This window comes from Pongo pygmaeus, chromosome 8 (genome assembly GCF_028885625.2).
Source record: "Pongo pygmaeus isolate AG05252 chromosome 8, NHGRI_mPonPyg2-v2.0_pri, whole genome shotgun sequence".
NCBI lineage: Eukaryota > Metazoa > Chordata > Mammalia > Primates > Hominidae > Pongo > Pongo pygmaeus.
In genome coordinates, this window is record NC_072381.2 from 69,196,376 (window position 1) to 69,217,027 (window position 20,652).

General features: G+C 36.9%; 1 protein-coding gene across 2 annotated transcripts in view; it reads left to right on the forward strand.

Moving 5' to 3' along the window:
- Positions 1 to 20,652, forward strand: part of P4HA1 (prolyl 4-hydroxylase subunit alpha 1) — an 89,453-nt gene that overhangs the window by 12,107 nt on the left and 56,694 nt on the right. For both annotated transcript variants that reach the window (XM_054503815.2, XM_054503814.2), the window contains exons 2-5: positions 10,462 to 10,569; positions 11,544 to 11,640; positions 13,203 to 13,354; positions 16,429 to 16,566. In XM_054503815.2, coding sequence (XP_054359790.1) covers positions 10,494 to 10,569; positions 11,544 to 11,640; positions 13,203 to 13,354; positions 16,429 to 16,566 — 463 coding nt within the window. In that variant the 5' untranslated portion in view covers positions 10,462 to 10,493. The remainder of the gene's footprint in view (positions 1 to 10,461; positions 10,570 to 11,543; positions 11,641 to 13,202; positions 13,355 to 16,428; positions 16,567 to 20,652) is intronic.

Consider the following 20,652-nt stretch of genomic DNA (forward strand, 5'->3'; position numbering starts at 1 on the left):
CCGGCTAATTTTTGTATTTTTTTGTAAAGACTGGGTTTCACCATGTTGCCAAGGCTGGTCTCGAGCTGTTGAGCTCAAGTGATCCTTCCATCTTGGCCTCCCAAAGTGCTGGGATTACACCTTGGTGGCATGAGCCACCAAGCCTGGCCAGTTTATTGTCTTAAACTTCAAAATGGTCTTAATGTGTTAATTTTAGGGCAAATTTAAAGTTTTCTTGTTTATTCCCAGGTAATTAAGTGTTGCTGTTGCAAATGAGCTTTTTAAAATTGTTTCCTGTCATTGGTTATTCTTTGTATATAACGGTCATTTTCTAAAAAGAATGCCAGTTTTTTTCCCCAAATGGTCATTTTTCAAGTAGTATAACTGCTGTATAAAATTCAGTCTTGGGCTGGGCACGGTGGCTCACATCTGTAATCCCAGCACATTGGGAGGCTCAGGCGGGAAGACTGCTTGAGTCCAGGAGTTGGAGACCAGCTTGGGCAACATAAGGAGATCCCAACTCTACAGGAAATAAAAGAAATTTAAAAAATTGGCCGGTCGTGGTGGCACAAGCCTGTAGTCCAAGCTACTCAGGAAGCTGAGATGGAAGGATCACTTGAGCCCTGGAGGTTGAGGCTGTAGTCAGCTGTGATTGCTCCACTGCACTCCAGACTGGGCAACAAAGCCAGACCCCAGAAACAATACAATTAGTCTTGAATGAAGTTTCATGAAAACTTCTGAGTTTGGAATTGTTTGCCTTACTTCACTTCATAATTTATATTTAAGTTTAAGAAATCTAAAATGCATATTGTACAAACAAAACTTTTAAACTTTTTACTTGTATCCTTAGGGTGGTGAAAAAACCAAAGCTGTCTTATCAGAACTTCTTGTTTAAATCAAAAATAGGTGAAATTTGTTTGGGAACAAAAGGGATTGATGGTGGTATTATGCCAGCTAGAAGCAGAGCAGTGGAATTCATCATTTGGGATTTTACTAACTCTGTGATTTATGTATTTACTTAAACTTTGTTTTTTTGTTAGCTTACTTGTTTATTTACAGAAGTAGAATTTTTTAAATTAAAAATAATGTTTATCAAAGAAGTGTAGATGTTGAGGGAAGAGAAAAACAACTGTGATTCCACCTCTCATTTAACATTTTTTTGAGTTCTTTTAATTATTGTATTAAATTTAAAAAACCTGTTACATATGTAGGCAAATATATTCTTTTTTTTGAGACCAGGTTCCACTCTGTCACTTGAACTTTATTTTATGTGGTTCAGGCATTCAGAACTGCTAGAACTTTGAATAGCCATTTGGTTAGGGATAAGTATCATGCTGTATGGGGATGAATTAAAGGTAGAGTAGAGTGCTAGAAGAAGGTAAAAGGGGTCAGTTTCTTGAAGAAAGAGAAAAGGGGTGGAGGAGGTGTCATAAGCAAAACACAAGTGTGTGTTTTTGAAATGATCTCATCTTAACGTTCTTTCTGACAGGAAAGACTTAGGACTTTGGAAGAACTTCCAAAAGACAGCCTGTGTAGCACTTTCAGTTAAAGGCAATATCTTAACTTAGAGCTGACTTCTAATATGAATCTTGAAATGCTTTTCATTTGGCATTATGCCAATAAGTGCTACAATACTGCTCAGTACAGTTCACTACCCTAGTACAGAAAGTGAGGGAAAGAAGCTAACATGATTTCTGAATTTGTGACAGAAAAGTTGGTCATAGCATTAAAGTATTTGTCCATCAGATTGTAAGTACTAGACTTGTAGCTCACTCTCTTTTAAGAACAGAAGTATGACTGGAATTCATGGAGTTAAGTAAAAACAATGGCAATTTGCAGAGGGATTATAGGGAAGAACAGAAATATAACTAATTAGTAATTACTCTTACTTGTCTTGGAAGATACATTCTGTTAAGATGGAAAAGACATGCCAAGTTTTGACACAGAGCACATTATAATGGCCTGATTTAGGAGCCTGAATTTGTGGTGTTCTTTCGTGTTGACCATGAAAACTGTCAGAAACATTAAAGTCTGAAACAGATTTCAGGAGGACCAACAGTTGAATAAGGGACCTGTATGAGGAAAAATAAAGTTGGAGCCTTCTAAAAGAAGGTTTGGAACAAGTGTCGAAGGTTAATAGAACCCCTGTGGAAAATTTTAAGTGTCAGAGAAAGTTTAGTTTAGAATATCAAGCATTCTTGGCCGGACCAAGTGCAATGGTGTTTACAACTAATTGATCACAACGAGTTACAGGTTTCTTTGTTCTTTCTGCACTCCCATTGCTTTACTTGACTAGCTTAAAAAAAGAGAATATCAGGTACTCTTTAGTCTGCCTTATTAATTTTTGAATGATTTGTCTGGGAGATACAAACTTTTGAAAATGTTACAACTTTTTCTTGGAAGAAAAATATTTGACCAAAACGCTAATAGAATTATTTACCAGATGCCCTGTCCTAGTAATTCACTGAATAACTTGTACTTAAAATTCAATGACTCCTCATACCTCAATGTAAATATAGATGCTCCTTGACTTATGGGGCTGTGTCCTGATAAACCAACTGTAAGTTGAAAATACTGTAAGATGAACATCATAGCTTAGCCTAGCACACCTTAAATGTGCTCAAAACAGAACACTTAAATTAGCCTACAGTTGGGCAAAATCATCTAACAAAGCCTATTTTATAATAAAGTGTTGAATAGCTCATGTAATTTATTGAATATTGTACTGAAAGTGAACCACAGAGTGGTTGTGGGGTCAAAGTATGTTTTGTTTTTGTTTTTGTTTCTGTTTTGAGACGGAGTCTCGCTCTGTTGCCCAGGCTGGAGTGCGGTGGTGCCATCTTGGCTCACTGTAAACTCCACCTCCCAGGTTCGGGCGATCTTCTGCCTCAGCCTCCTGAGTTACTGGAATTGGAAGTGCATGCTACCATGCCCATAGTAGAGACAGGGTTTCACCCTGTTTGTCGGGCTGGTGTCGAACTCCTGACCTTGTGATCCGCTGGCCTCGGCTTCCCAAAGTGCTGGGATTACAGGCGTGAGCCACTGTGCCCGGCCCAAAGTATGTTTTTTATTGAATGGTATATCACTTTTGCACCATCATAAAGTTGAAAAATCCTAAGTCAAACTGTCCTATGTTGGGGATCATTTGTATTTACTATATGGTAGAACTTTTAAGATCTGTTCCCAGGTTTGATTGACCTGTTGAGTCTGTGGGACTGGACTTCCTGGAATAAGAACTGTAGGAAAGTTTTGTGTTTGGATGAATGTAAACTTCACATTTATTTTTATCCAGGCCTACCTGAGAATGTTTTCTGGTAGGATTTCTTCCATACTGCTTTTTTTCTTATAGTTTAAAAATTATAATATGCTACCAAACATTATAAGTAATATACATATAATACATATATATATTATATAATATATATACATATATATTATATAATAAACACTTTTGAACCTATCATCTAACCAATAACCTAAATATTATCAATAACTTATTCATACTGTTATAGCACCAAGTTTTATTCCAGTATAAGTTTATCTTTGGATCTTTGACTCTTCTTGGGTTTTCTTTTCTTTCTTCCTCCTATTCCTCCTCCCTCCCTCCTCTTTGTCTTTTTAAAAATTAAGACAAGTCTTTTCAGGGATGCTGTCTGAAATTAGTCTTTCTTTTAAAGGAGATTGCATCCATTTTGACCCATTAATTTCTTTTTCAAGCTTTTTGAAGATTTAGAACAGGAGGCATTTATATTTTATAATTTTTGATAAAGTCATAATGTCTTTTGGGATACTTGACTCTTAAATGTTCTATAATGATTCTCTTTGCAAGCTGCTTTCTGAATGAAGGTAGAATAAATAGAAGTGAGACACCATAAGGAAACCATTGTTTGTTTTGTTTTTGTTTTTGAGATGGAGTCTCGCTCTGTTGCCCAGGCTGGAGTGCAGTGGCGCAATCTCAGCTCACTGCAACCTCCACCTCCTGGGTTCAAGCGATTCTCCTGCCTCAGCCTCCCCCAAGTAGCTGGGACTACGGGTGTGTGCCAACGTGCCTGGCCTAATTTTTTGTATTTTTAGTAGAGACGGGTTTCACTGTGTTAGCCAGGCTGGTCTCAAACTCCTCACCTCAAGGAATCTGCCTGCCCGCTTTTGCCTCCCAAAGTACTGGGATTACAGGCGTGAGCCACCGTGCCTGGCTAGAAACCATTGTTAAAAAAAACCTGTGATTGATATGTTTGGCTATTAACATGTCCCTTAAAGTTTCTGAATGAATGTGGATGAATGAGACATAGTGCTAAAACAGATTAGAGAACCATTCCCTAGAGTAATTAGACATTCAGTTATACTTTTACATAAGATAAATTGAAGTAAAATCTATTTTAAATGCAGAGGTGATTTCATAGGGTTGTTTGCTGTATCCAGTGGTTCTCAGACTGTGATCCCCCAGCCAGCACTATCAGCATTGCCTGGAAACTTGTGCAAATTATCTCGACTTTTCAGACCTTTAGGTGATTCTGATAGAGCTAAAGTTTGAGAAGCACTGCCATATAGGTCTATCTTCATTTTTATTATCTAGCTTGGGTAGGCATGTTAGTTTGGAATAATGTTGTATGGGTCTGAACTTCCTATTGTAAATGACAGAAATCCAACTTGAATTAGCTTAAGCAAAAAGGAATTTAAAGGCTTTTTAGGTGGGCTGGGAGATTATTGTAGTAGCTTACAGATTCAAAGCAATAGTTGCAAAGAATCAGGGCCCTGGGGGTTGAAACTACTTGTCTCTGTATGACTTTGTCCTGTTTATAGATCCTAGACAAGTGAGAAAGATGGTCACAAGAGAGCCCCAAGTTCACATCCTCTGAGCTTAGCAACTCCGGAAAGAGCTGCTTTCTACCATTCACAAGGCCATCCCTCAACCATTATGTTAATGAGAATGAAAGTCAATGATTGACCTAGTCTGGGTCTTATGTCTAAGTGTAGGAGGAAATAGAATGGGAAAGTGTGCTACTTTGGCAGACTAGTTCACTGCTAGATAATAGGGTTGCTTTCAAAGTATCTTTATTTTTAGTTTCACTGTTATTTATTTATTTATTTATTTTGAGATGAAGTCTCACTCTTGTCTCCCAGGCTGGAGTGCAATGGCGAGATCACGGCTGACTGCAACCTCCGCCTCCTGGGTTCAAGCGATTCTCCTGCCCCAGCCACCTGAGTAGCTGGGATTACACGCGCCTGCCACCATGCCCGGCTAATTTTTGTATTTTTGGTAGAGATGGGGTTTCACCATGTTGGCCAGGCTGGTCTCGAACGCCTCACCTCAGGTGATCCATCCACCTCGGCCTCCCAAAGTGCTGAGATTACAGGCGTGAGCCACTGCTCCTGGCCTTAACTGTTATTTTTATGGGTATAGAGTCTCTTGTCACCCAGGCTAGAGTGTGGTAGCACATTCATAGCCCGCTGCAGCCTTTACCTCCCAGGCTCAAGTGATCCTCCAGCCTCAACCTACTAAGTAGCTGGGACTACTACCACACCTGGCTATTTTTAAAAATTTTTTATAGAGTTGGGGTCTCCTTGTGTTGTCTGGGCTGGTTTCGAACTCCTGGCCTCCAGTGATCCTCCTGCCTTAGCCTCCCAAAGTGTTGGGATTACAGGCATGAGCCACTGCACCCAGTTTAGGCTTAAGTATCTTTGAAAAAGAAAGTGAAATGTAGAGGCTTATAGAACTAGAAAATGGAACATGCTCAAAACCTTATATTATTTGTTAGCTACTCTTTTGTTAGAGAGTAACTACTTCTTAAAAAGTTTAAGGTATCTTAATATGAGAGTTAATGCTTTAGGTTTATTATTTTGTACGAAGTTAATTTTTTTGTCACTATAAAAATGTATTATAGGAGGTCTGGAAAATACAGAGATATAAAAGAAAATTACCAGCCGGGCACGGTGGCTCACTCCTGTAATCCCAGCACTTTGGGAGGCCGAGGCAGGCAGATCACCTGAGGACAGCAGTTCGAGACCAGCCTGGCCAACGTGGCAAAACCCCATCTCTACTAAAAATACAAAAATTAGCCAGGCGTGTTGGCAGGTGCCTATAATCCCAGCTACTTGGGAGGCTGAAGCAGGAGAATTGCTTGCACCTGGGAGGTGGAGGTTGCAGTGAGCTGAGATTGCGCTACTACACTCCAGCCTGGGCAACAGAATGAGACTCTGTCTCAAAAAAAAAAAAAAAAAAAAAAAATTATCTACTGTTTTGCTAACCAGAGACAATTACACTTTGGTGAATTTCCTCTGCATATGTTCTTGCATAGTTATGACTGTATTATGATGTTAATTTTTTCTTTGTTTTGACCAGTGTTAATTTATTTATAACTTTGTGTTGGGGTAATGAAAACATAATCTTAGTCAATATAGATTCCACCAAGGTTGTATGATAATTTTTAAATCTTGTTTTTTCATTTAACTCTACAAGTTAAAGGATGTGTTCATTTTAAGTTTCTTGGCATATAACAACATTAAATAATTTTGCTTGTTAATTGTTCACTTGATGGGCAAAAATGGTTTCTTATTTTATGTCATTAATTACTAATAAGTTTGAGCATTTTTTGTTGAGCTAACTACTTTTCCTTTTTGTGAGTTCCAAGTTCTTTATCTACTTGTCTGTTAACGTCTTAGTGGTTTTCTTATTGATTTGTATGAGCTCCTTAAAAGTGCTCTATTTTCTTTAAATGGTTTTCTAGTTTGAGTTTTAAAGGTTTTTTTTTTTTTTTTTTTTGACACATAAGCTTATTTTGTGTATTCAAATTCCATCTGGCTTTTGATAGGTTGTTTTCTTTCTCTCTCTCTCTCTTTTTTTTTTTTTTGAGATGGGGTCTCACTTTATTGCCCAGGCTGGAGAGCAATGACAAGATCATGGCTCACGGCAGCCTCAGCTTCCTGGTCTCAAGTGATCCTCCTACGTTAGCCTCCCAAGTAGCTGGGACCACAGGTGTATGCCACCATACCCAGCTAATTTTTTGATTTTTTTTTTTGTAGAGATGAGGTCTTGCTGTGTTGCCCAGTCTGGTCTCAAACTCCTGAGTTCAAGCGATCCTCTTGCCTTGGCCTCCCAAAGTACTGGGATTACAGGTGTGAACCACTGTGCCCGGGCATTTTATTATTTTTAAGCTTAGAAATTCTTTGCTTTTAGAGATCTGATAACTATTCTGTTGTTGCTATTTGTTTTACTTTGTTTTGTTGATTATAACTATTCCATCTATAATTCATTTTGAAACATGATGTAAGGTGAAGATATTTATTCTTTCTACGATTGTTTTGAATTTTTATGTAGGCTCTGTCATTCTTAAAATATTTTCAAGCTATTCAAAGAAAAATACCATCTTAAGATGCTTTTTAGTTATTTCTGTAGGCTAATGGTTTTTAATTCCTTGTGAGATTTAAGGACAATGAGAGACGACAAAAAAACTTTAGTGACAATATATTTTAGCAATGGCAAAATAACCTCTTTTCTGACAAATCTAAACTCTCTTATCAGAGTTAAAAGTTTAGACAACATTTGTGATTAGCCTTCTGTTAGTACAGTGAAAGCATTTGTATTTTCTGCAAATAGCATTTATCCATGAAGAAAATTAGAATAGAAGTCTGTTTAAACAGAAAATTCTAGACTCTTCAGACAGCTCAGGCTTTTCAAAAAGCCTTGTGCTTTGGCAGGAGCCCAGGAGAGGAAGTGTCTACATCTGCTACATTCTAGAAGCCTTCCCCAAATCACTGTAACGTAGCCAAAAGAGCAGTGTATTTCATTACTGTGTGGTTCTGGAAGTATCTGGAAGTTTGCAGCAAATTCGAGGGAGGAGACTAAGGAGTACTTCCAGTTTTTGTGGTGATCTGTTTTTATTGAGATTCAAGTTAGGGGGCAGTGGGATTATTTTTTAGCTCTTGTAGAACCGGGGAGCTTTCAATTTGAACTTGAGCCTTTTGGTTTAGCTCACATCACATAGGAAGACGTGTCAGAGGGGCCTGCACAAAGAGGAATAGGTTGACAAGTCAGGGTAACTAATGGGAGCCTGTTACTGGGGCGAACTATACTGTAATGGTAACTTATTCTCCTGTAAGGTAATAAGAAAGACAAAGTTCATGTTTGTAGGGGAGAAGGAGCAAGAGAAGAGTGCTAGCAGGGCATCTGGGAAAGTGAGGGTAAAGCCTTTCTGTTGGTTGGTTTATATCCTCATCTGCCATGAAGAATCCTCACTAGAAAAGACAGTGCTACCATGGATATAGAGCAAAAATACAAATGGGCTTTGCTGCCAGGTTTAAAAAAAGAAAAGAGGCCATAGACATGTCTTAGGCTAAGTTTTTTTTTTACATAGAACACAGTTGATAAGAGCAACAAAACTGAAGTCTGGGTCCTTTGAGAGAAAATACTAGTTTAAATGGACATGGCTATTTATTCGTTTTGGATTCTCTACAACTTAAAAAAAAAAAAAAGGCACAGTGGTACAGACCTGTATTTCCAGCTACTCAGGAGGCTGAGGTGGGAGGGGAGGATCATTTGAGCCCAGGAGTTTGAGTTCAACTTGGACAACATAGCAAGACCCCTGTCTCTTAAAAAACCAAACCAAGTCAAACCAAGAGAACAGTGTCATTGCAATATAATTCGTATACCTTATAATTCACCCATTTAGTATTCATGATTCAATGGTTTTTAGTACTTTCACAGAGTCATTCCACCATCAGTCCCCACAGTCAATTTTATTTCATTTATTCATTTGTTTTTTAGAGATGGGGTCTTGCTATATTGCCCAAGCTGGCTTTGAACTCCTGGGTTCAAGTGATCCTCCTGCCTCAGCCTCACAAATAGCTGGGACTCCAGGCACCTGCCACTGTGCCTGGCCAGTCAATTTTAGAACATTTTATTGCCCCCAAATCTACAACTTTTGATTTAATTTATTTTAATAAGTTAAGCTATATAGGAAAAAGATGGGCCAGGTGCCGTGGCTCACGCCTGTAACCCTAAAACTTTGGGAGGATGAGGCGGGTGGATCACCTGAGGTCAGGAGTTTTGAGACTGTCTCAAAATATATGTATATATATGTGTGTGTGTGTGTGTATATGTGTGTGTGTGTATATATATGGATGTATATATACGTGTATATATTATATATGCATATATAATATATACACGTATATATTATATATGCATATATAACATGTATATATATTTATGTATATATAACATATGTATATTTATGTATATATAACATGTATATTTATGTATATATAAGATATGTGTATATATTATCTATGTATATATGATATGTGTATATATTATCTATATATAAGATATGTGTATATATTATCTGTATATATAAGATGTGTATATATTATCTATGTATATATATGTGTATATATTATCTATGTATATGTGTATATATAATATGTGTATATATGTATATATAATATGTGTATATATGTATATATATTATATATGTGTATATATTATATATTATATATGTATATTATATACATACATATATGTAATAATATATACATATAATATATATGTGTATATATTATATAATATATGTGTATATATAATATATATTATATGTGTGTATATTATATATATTATATATATTATGTGTATATATAATATGTGTATATATATTATATATGTGTATATATATAATATATATATGAAAAAGATGGAACAAATTAGGAATTTTAAGGATTAACTGAAAGCTCTGAAATATTTTTCCTTTAAAATGTATTCTAACATTTTGAAAATGTATTGGTAATATTTAATATTTAAATTGATAAGCTGGTATATTTGTATAGGAAAGTCATAGGATAGGTCTAAATCACAGAGAAAACTTATTTTTCAGGCTATATGAAAAAGCCACCTATTATTCAATTACTCTAATTGTAATAGTGATTAAGGAGAACAAACTCAGCTTGAATTTTTAAGCATGAATTATCAGGTGATAACAAACATACATTTTTCTCTAATATGGGTGCAGTGGCTCACACTTATAATCCCAGCACTTTGGGAGGCTGAGGTGGGTGGATCACTTGAGGCCAGGAGTTCGAGACCAGCCTGGCCAACATAGCAAAACCTTGTCTCTGCTAAAAAGACAAAAAGTTAGCTAGATGTGGTGGCACACACCTTTGGTCCCAACTACTTAGGAGGCTGAAGCATGAGAATTGCTTGAACCCGGGAGGCGGAGGTTGCAGTGAGCCAAGATCATGCCACGGCACTCCAGCCTGGGCGACAGAGACTCTGTTTCAAAAGAAAAAACCACAAAAAAGAAATGTCATGGTAGTACTCTCATTATATGAAAAACAAGGTAGTTGCTATTATTAAACAATTGATAATAACCAGCATCAATTTTATGGGCAACCTTGGAATCTTTTACTTTTTCATAGAAATAATAGATAAGGAACTTTTCCTTCTCTTTGTATTTTTTAAGTAATGGCTGCATTTCTCCATTTCTTTTGTAGGTGTGTGATCCTGTAAAATTAAGTCTTCCAAGATGATCTGGTATATATTAATTATAGGAATTCTGCTTCCCCAGTCTTTGGCTCATCCAGGCTTTTTTACTTCAATTGGTAAGTCTTACTACTTGTTGATTTTTGTTGGTTTTGCATTTTTTAATTTCCATTTTTTAGTGTTTTAAAATCAGCAAAAACAAATACAGTGTATTCTCAGAGTGTAGGTTTATTCCCTGCCCCCTAAAAGGTCCTTTTTTAATAATTTGATATTTTCTTTATTACAAAAATGATACATATCAAAGTTAAAGTAATTTAATGCATATACTTCATCTTTTTCAGTGCATAGACATACAAGTAATATATTGCATATATATCTAATCTGCTTTTTCCACTTAATCTACTGTGAACACAAGTTGTTTTTTGTATTATAACTTAAAAAATATTTTATCATTATTATTTTGAATAGAGACAGGGTCTCACCATGTTGACCAGGCTGGTCTTCAACTCCTAGCCTCAAGGGATTCTCCTGGCTGGGCCTCCAAAGTGCTGGGATTACAACAGGCATGAGCCGCCACGCCTGGCCCCTAAGTATTATATACTTATGACTCTTGATTCCAGTATATAAAATGATGGGTTCTTGCGTCCTGTTATAAATAACTAAACAGATTATTCGAAACTTTTTTAGTGTGGCTTTTATTAAATAAAAATTTAATTCTAATTAGTCCCAAAAACAAAGGTAAGGTAAAGGGGAGAACTAAAGAAGTAAAGGTAAAGGTGAAGAAACATTAATCTTTGAAAAGTAGTGTTGATTTGCAATTTAAAAATACATTTTAGATGTAAAGATAATTTGTTAGCACAGTCTAAAGCTTGCAAAATTAAGTGGCTTGAAAATTAGAACTGGGACAGTTGATTAGAAAAGTTTTTGGCTTTATTTTGGTTTATCTGGTAAAAAGGAAGAAAAGATCGTCTCCAGCCTATCTGATTCATGCCAGTTAAATTGTCTCATAAAATGAAACAGTCTCAATCATTCTTATTCTTAACATACTTGTATTGAAGGATATGAGTATTTGATAACCTTCTTCCCCTTCTAGGTCAGATGACTGATTTGATCCATACTGAGAAAGATCTGGTGACTTCTCTGAAAGATTATATTAAGGCAGAAGAGGACAAGTTAGAACAAATAAAAAAGTAAGCAGAATGTTTGCTTATTATGACTCTGACTCAACCTGGATGTTTTCTTTCTTGAGCTAAAATATTCTTTAAGTAGAAATGAAACCCATTTTTGAGTCTTACAAAGCCAGTTGAAATGGCTAAAATAGGAGTATAGAGAACAAGTTAGGCTTGGGCCAACTTTCACATGGAAGAATATGGGTTGAGATAAGAATATGGGTAGATACCAGCCAGATGCGGTGGCTCATGCTTGTAATCCCAGCACTTTGGGAGGCCGAGGAGGGTGGATCACTTGAGGCCAGGAGTTCGAGACCAGCCTGGTCAATATGGTGAAACCCTGTCTCTACTAAAAATACAAAACTAGTCGGGTGTGGTAGCATGTGCCTGTAATCCCAGCTGCTTGGGAGGCTAAGGTGGGAGAATCACTTGAACCCGGGAGGTGGAGGCTGCAGTGAGCCAAGATTGCACCACTGCACTCCAGCCGGGGCTATGGAGCGAGACTCTATCTCAAAAAAAAAAAAAAAAAAAAAAAAAAAAGAATATGGATGGATATGGGAAGTTGACTGATAATTTTTTTTTTTTTTTTTTTTTTTTTTTTTTTGCGACAGTCTTGCTCCATTGCCCAGGCTGGAGTGCAATGGCATGATCGTGGCTCACTGCAACCTCCACCTTTCAGGTTCAAGTGATTCTCCTGCCTTAGCCTCCCAAGTAGCTGGAATTACAGGTGTGCACCACCATGCCCGGGTAATTTTTGTATTTTTAGTAGAGACGGGGTTTTGCCATGTTGGCCAGGCTGGTCTTGAACTCCTGACCTCAGGTGATCTGCCCTCCTCAGCCTCCCAGAGTGCTGGGATTATAGGCGTGAGCCACCGCACCCAGCCTGTCTGATAAATTTTAAAAGTATTGCTAATATCTTCTATCCTCCTCTAACCTCTTAGTCAAGCCACCTGCTGCAGCAATTTTCCAATTTTACTTATCCTTTACTCCCATGGTTCCATTGTAGAGATTATAGTGATGGTATGGTTAGTGTTACTTAATTGATACAGTTTTTCTCAAATATGAATTTATTTTTAATTGACTCATGTTCATAGTTAATCCTGACCTGAGAATTCCTGTCTTTTATATAATGTGTAGCTAAGTGTTCAGTTTTTCATTTTAAGATACAGTTTCTAGAAACTGGATGTAAAAATTTAGTATAAGTTGATTTAAATGAACATGTAATTGGATTTGGGTTGGGCTAATTTGTAGTTTGTAATAATCAGTTATTTGGCCCTGGGATCTAAGTCTAAAATTTTTAGACTTTTACTGGAGGGATTCAGTCACAACTTTTACTAAGACAGGGAGGTTCCATTTACTGTAACCATTTGGGAGAAACAAAATTAAAACAAAAAGTCCTATAGTTGTATTGATTCTGCCAAGAGGATGTCGCTTTTTAAAGAGACCTTATAATTTTACTTTAAAAAGAAACTATAGGTATAGTTTAACTCAAAAACTTCGTCATTTTTTTTCTGAGCGTTTCATTAAATTTTGTTTTTCCCTATGAAATATAAATATTCAGTTTTTATGTTTTACATCTGTAGATGGGCAGAGAAGTTAGATCGGCTAACTAGTACAGCGACAAAAGATCCAGAAGGATTTGTTGGGCATCCAGTAAATGCATTCAAATTAATGAAACGTCTGAATACTGAGTGGAGTGAGTTGGAGAATCTGGTCCTTAAGGATATGTCAGATGGTAAGTCTGAAGAAAGATTTCGTGAAAGATTCCTGAGTAAGGCAATATTGCCGCCATATGTAGAAATAATAAAATTAGTGATAAATTCAGTTCCCAGGAAACCAATTCAGTTCAGTGTTGTAACTGGATTATGCCTGGGTGCATTTGGTTTGAATAGAGTTAATGTAGTCAAAATCCTGAATTCTTTGATTAAAAAAGAAGTAATTTCTTTTATTGTTGACTTTTGTTTTGAAATCTGCAAAAGTGAATAGATTATTTGGCATATAGCTTCATTTCTGAGGGTAATCATTTTTATTTTAGGATTACCTTCAAACTGTAAAAATTTATGTCTTTATCTGCAATCAATTTAAAAAAATGTTGGGAGTGTTACTATAAAGAGAAGTATTAGCTGTGTTCTATCTAGTATTTTGAAGTTTAGAATTAGTTTGCTCAATATAGACAAACTGAGGCTGCAAACAGTAATAATAAGTGATACAATACAATTTGTAGTTGGAGCGTTGAAATGTTTTAGATACTTTAATAACAGACGTAGAAGACTAAATCTGGACTTTAGTGAGGAGGTAAAGGGATTATTCCTCGCCCCCTGCCCCTGCCCTGCCCCACCAAGAAAAGAAGAGAGAGATGGAAAAGAGCTGAGCTAGTTGTGTAGATAAAATACTCCAAGGGTACTTACCAGTGTTTGTAAGCAGTGAAGTAAACTATTATGCACAGGGATCAGGAAGCCTTGAAAAGAAAAATATGGCAAGTACTTGTTGTGAATACTTCTTTACTGTGAGAGAGAAATGCCTGTGATTATTTTCTGTACTATATAACACCTTGGGAACCTTTTTTTTTGGAGACAGGGTCTCACTGTCTCACTGTTGCCCAGGCTGGAGTACAGTGGCACAATCGTGGCTCACTGCAGCTTTGAACTCCTGGGCTCAAGCAATCCTCCCACCTCAGCCTCCTCAGTAGCTAGCACTACAAGCATAGACCACCATGCCAGGCCAATTTAAAAATTTTTCTTTCTTAGAAACAAGGTCTTGCTATGTTGCCCAGGCTGATCTCAAATTCTTGGCCTCATGTGATCCTTCCACCTCAGCCTCCCACAGCACTAGGGATTACACACGTGAGCCATGGTTCCTGGCCCCTGAACACATTTTTAAAAGGAAATCCATATATTTATTCTCAAGTAATGAACTAAGTTGTTTTATAATGTGAACCTTGGGACTTTGTTGTTTTAATCTGTAGTAGTCATTCTATAATGCTATGAGAGAGAATATATATATATATTTTAATTTTTCTTAGAATTTTGTTTGTAGCATAAGAAATATTATAGCCTTCTATAAAACTTGTAAAACTTGCTTGTAAAATTCCATACAGAGATTGCAACTGAGAGTTGGTCGTAAAACTAAAAATATTGTTGGAAACAGAGCAGGTCAAAACTCCCATGATTGATCTAATAATGGAATTATACTGGTAAAAAGCCACTGCACTTCTGCCTGGGCAACATGGCAAGACTCTGTCTCTAAAAAGAGACAAAACAGCATAAAAATATGCTTGATATAAACTCTAGCCCTCTTCTAGTTATTTGTTCATTTGTACATTTTCGTTAACATAAAAATGCCTGGTCTCAGCCAGGCACTGTGGCTCACGCCTGTAATCCTAGTAGTTTGGGAGGCTGAGGCCGGCAGATCACTTGAGGTCAGGAGTTCGAGAGCAGCTTAGCCAACATGGTGAAAACCCGTCTCTACTAAAAATATAAAAGTTAGCCGGGCATGGTGGTAGGCACCTTTAATCCCAGCTAGTCGGGAGGCTGAGGCAGGAGAATCGCTTGAACCTGGGAGTCGGAGGTTGCTGTGAGCCGAGATTGTGCCACTGCACTCCAGCCTGGGTGACAGAGCGAGACTCCATCTCAAAAAACAGAACAAAACAAAAAAGGCCTGGTCTCTTGCTGTTCAAAATACGTAGCTGGCTGGACACAGTTGCTCACGCCTGTAATCCCAGCACTTTGGGAGGCCAAGGCAGGTTGATCATTTGAGGCCAGGAGTTGGAGACCAGCCTGGGCAACATGGTGAAACCCTGTCTCTACTAAAAATACAAAAATTAGCCGGGTGTGGTGGCACATGCCTGTAATCCCAGCTACTGGGAGGCTGAGGCATGATAATTGCTTGAACCTGGGAGGTGGAGATTGCAGTGAGCTGAGATCGTGCCACTGCTCTCCAGCCTGGATGACAGAGTGAGACTGTCTCAAAAAAAAAAAAAAGTTGATTATAAGTTAATGAGAAGAGAGGGAAGTCTCATACCTAATTTTTATTCACAAGTAATGATACTTGTGAATTTTAAACCAATTTTTAAACCAATTTTTTGTTTCTTAAGGAGTGTTTAGCATCCATTCTTCTTGGGGTTATATAGTTATCAGTAATTGGTTTGTTTGATTTTTGCATACTTTATATAAATCCTCTAAGATTAGGTTTATATATTGTAAATTTTGGTTGCTCAACATCATGTTTGATAATTAAAACTGATCTAAATATATTTTAGTAAACTAGCTTGGCTGTTGATCTTAAATATATAATTAATATCTTTTCCTTCTCCTTGAAGAATTCCACCAAACTTTATATATTTACATGTTTATATAATGTGTAATACATGGAACAAAAAAACAACTTTAAGAGCACACATTTTACTTACCATCTGTTATCTGGAAGTATAATTGATTGTCAGTGAATGTCATTTCAGACCCATAAATGTTCATTTCTCAAACTTAGTGGATGCACTTTGTTTTCTTGCTGTGTTATGTAACTAAAAACTCATAACTATTATGTTAGGTGATTTTTACCTGCTAATACAGATACAATTTATATAACAGCGTCACAGTCCTTAAGCAACACTAGGCTTTTGGAAGATTGAACAAGTTAAAAGTACGCCAAGTCTTATTCACTGTATTTAATTTTTTGTTGAGTATGTAGAACTTTTCATGGTGTGGTAGAAAATAATAAAATAGATTTTGAACAATCCTTATTAAGTCTCTTTATGGGAAGTTTATGAGGTTCTACAGTCTTTTTTTTTTTCTTTGATTTATCTATTTCAAGGCTTTATCTCTAACCTAACCATTCAGAGACAGTACTTTCCTAATGATGAAGATCAGGTTGGGGCAGCCAAAGCTCTGTTACGTCTCCAGGATACCTACAATTTGGATACAGATACCATCTCAAAGGGTAATCTTCCAGGTAAGATCATTCTTCCATTCTATAAAATACCTATCACCTAGCTTCTCTCTTGAGTCCATTAACACAATGTTAGTATAAAAAAGACTTTTGCATTTTAAGATTTTAAATTGTAGTTTGTTTCATAGCCTTCGAAGACTAAAGAATCACCTTCCCTTTCTCTTAGGGCTTAATAGTTACGGGTATGCTTCTAGCTTGTTACTCTGAAAGCTTGTATTGATAGAAACTAACTTAAGTAGAGAATTTTAGTGTGTAAGGAAAAGAAACTGTCATTTCACCAAACGTTTTTATTCAGAACACCTAATACTATTTGAAAGCTTTGTATGTAAAGCTATAAGAGAGTTGATAGTCAAAGTTTATATGTTAAATAATTAAAAGCCAAGATGTTTGGGGTATCCACATATGTTTAAAGTGTTCCATAGTATGGAACTTCCTCTTTCTGACCTATTTTTGGCAAAGTCTTCTTTTTAAGTTACAGTTACTTTCATGACAATTTACTTCTGCCATCCCTCACTTTTTCAAAGTTTGTGACTCATTACCACTACTATCTCCTGTTATTGTCAGCTGCAGAAATAAAATATGTTGTCTCTGTCTTCATATTGAAATTGATTTTCTCAGTAAGAAAAAATCAGTGGGATGAGTTGTTCATCAAAATGTTTTCTTGCTCATCTCCCTTTATTTGAGGTGAAGGTATCTGTTGGTAAAAACTAAACATGGTATAATAGTAAATAAAATTTTTGTTAAGCTGGAATATAATTCCATTAATTTTAACTTCCAAAAATACAAATTTGCAAATTTTCAGTTTCTACTAATATTATACATAACACTTTTGATAAGATTATAACCTTATTTTTAAAATTGGCTTCAGGTTTAAAACACATTTAATAGATATTAAGTACTTAATATGTGCCAGCTATTATGTTAGGTACTGGGGACACGTAATGAACAAGACATACACTACCCTCGCCATTAGGGTATTCTTACAGTATAGTAAGATGAGTGTTTGGATGGGAGAAATTCAGGATACCATATGAGCACATCAAAAGAAACCTATTGCTGGACCTCATAAGGGATGTAAAGGAAGAATTCCTGGAAGATAGACATTAAAAAAATTGAGATCTAATGGACAAGGAATTAACCAGATAAATGGGGGAGAGGGAGACAGGAGTGGGTGTGGGAAAAGTGTTTCAGACAGAGGGAACATGTAGAAAGGTCGAAAGGAGAGAGCATATCATATTCAGATAACTAACATGTAGTTTGTATGGCTTAATGTAGAATTCAAGAGGTGACTGCACCAGGTGGATATGGGGGTTTGGCTTTGTGAGAGTAGTGAGAGCTGAGACTAGAGAGGTAAGCAGAAGCCGTCTCTTGGAGAGCTTTGTAAGCCTTGTGGAAGAGATTGAACTGTCCTGAGTGCAGTGGGGAGCTATTAAAAAGTTTGTAAGGGAAATTTATGATTTTTTCTTTTAGAAATACCATTCTGGCTGCCGAATGGAGATTGGGTTGGGGCCAAGGGACGAAGAACCAGGGAGGAGGCTGTTGCAAATATTTAAGTAAGAGGTGATAGTGGATAGATTATCAAGCTACGAATAGTAGAATTTGATGATGTACTTGATAGGAATTTCTGGCTTCATCAACTGGATAGGTTCCATTTAACAAAATAGGGCTGGCATAGTGGCTCATGCCTGTAATCCCAGCATTTTGGGAGGCTAAGGTGGAAAGGATCCCTTGAGGATAGGAGTTCAAGACCAGCCTGGGCAGCATAGCAAGTCCCTGACTCTACAAAAAAATGAAAACTTAGCTGGATGTTGTGGTGCTTCCTTGTAGTCCTAGCTGTTTGGGAGGCTGAGGTGGGATGTATTCACACTGCTATGAAGAAATACCCAAGACTGGGTAATTTATTTTAAAAAAGAGGTTTAATTGACTCACAGTTCTGCATGGCTACGGATGTCTTAGGAAACTCACAAACATGGCAGAAGGCACTTCTTCACAGGGTGGCAGGAAAGAGAATGAGGGCCAGCAGGGGAAATGCCAGGTGCTTATAAAACCATCCTATCTAATGAGAACTCACTGTCACAAGAACAGCATGGGGGAACTGCCCCCATGATTCAGTTATCTCCACCTTGTCCCGCCCTTGATAGGTGGGGATTATTACAATTCAAGGTGATATTTGGGTGTGAACACAGAGCCAAACCATATCATGGAAGGATCACTTGAGCCCAGGAGTTCAAGGCTGCAGTGAGCTGTGATCACGCCACTACACTCCAACCTGGGCAACAGAGTGAGACCCCTATCTCAAAAAACAAAAAGCAAAAAAGAAAACATCCCACCTCAGCCTCCCAAATGTGTGGTGGTGGGTAATAAATGTTATTTAGATTACTATATGTGTTTTGTTTAAAAAATGATTATATTCCCATCAAAATGGTCCTGAATATTATTTAACCCTGATTTCACTGTGTTTAGTCTTAGGGGCAATATTCATTCTTTGTCAGGTGCTTTTTATCTCCTTGTTGACTTTTTTCCTCTTTTATCACAGTTTTGGGCTAGTTCTTATTGACTTTCCTTTCATGCAAATTCCTTATAAGTAGAATGACTGAAATTTCCTAATCACATTATACCCTATAAGTGGTAAAAAATAATAGCATGAATACTAGCATAAGAGTTTTTAGGCTCCCCCAACCCAGATTATTTTCTGTTGTTAATAGTCAAATATCACAAATGTGTTCGAAGGCTTCTTGTGCACCTTCCCTTGTTTAGAGGTAATGACTGTTCTGAACTTGGTGTGTATCCTGTCATCTTTTTATACTTTATCATATATATTTTCCATTGTATTGTGTTTTTAAATTTTACATCAATAGTACGTCATACTCTATGTATCTTTCTACAACCTTTTTTTAACCTAGTACTTTCAGTAAATTTATCTGTGTTGATCAGATTCATCTAACTGCTAATGTGGTATTGTATAACATTATTTATTCTTTCTTCTGTGGATGGATGTACATTTAGATTTTGTCCAATTTTTTGCTTTATCAAATGAGGTTTGATACATCTTTGTTGATTTCTTTTTGTGGCCACATACTCACTTGCAAGGCTTTCTCTCAGGGTATAAGAAATCATAGGGTATTTGGTTTTTCATCATACTTACCAGATGTGGCCAGATTGCTTTCCAGAGCATGCATTTATACTCTCACCAGCATTGTATGAGAGTTCCCATTTCTTCATATCCTTGCCAGCTCTTAGTTTTGTCAGACTTTAAAAATTTTAGCAATTTGGGTGTGAAATGGTGGGGGTGAGGGAGGAAGGATGCATGTATTTTAAATTTTCTTCAAACAAAAAAGAGAAATGTTTAGTGAATTTATATTGATGCCACATCACTCCTTGATTAGTTTCATCTGTTTCTTTTGCATCTTTGGGCCTACCTTTTGAAATGCTTTGTTGGTATTTTAATGAAAAATCTGATAGGTTACATGCATTTTGACATCAGTGTTGTCCTTATAGTTCTTAAGGACTTCCTTCAGTTTTCAGATTGTTTGTTCCCAACCCTGATTGGTTGAATAGATCCATATCTGCCAAAGATATGCTTTTTTTTAAGCTGTGATTTTTTTTTAGGGGGTGGGGGTCAGTAATAGAAAATGTCGTATGTATAAAATTCAATTTGCTTCATGTGGAAGTTGAATGTTCACCCTTCTGGTCACTTGCATCGCTGTCTTGGTAAGTTAATAAGGTAACTATAACAAGCAGTAGATTCTCCAGACATCTCTGGAGCTCACTGAGCTATGAGTGTACCACACTGCCTCAGAGGTGGGACATTAACTTCTAAGTGTGTGCATTTTAAACATAATTATCCCTTACAAATTAAGTTTTGACCCATTAAGTGTTCTTGTGAAGTGCAAGAATTTTTGGATTACATGTCTCTCTCAGTTTAACGGATGAACCTTACAAATCTATTTCTTTTTCTTTTTTTTTCTTTTTTGATGGAGTCTTTCTCTGTTACCCAGGCTGGAGTGCAGTGGCGCAACTCGGCTCACTGCAACCTCTGCCTCCTGGGTTCAAGTGATTCTCCTGCCTCAGCCTCCCAAGTAGCTGGGA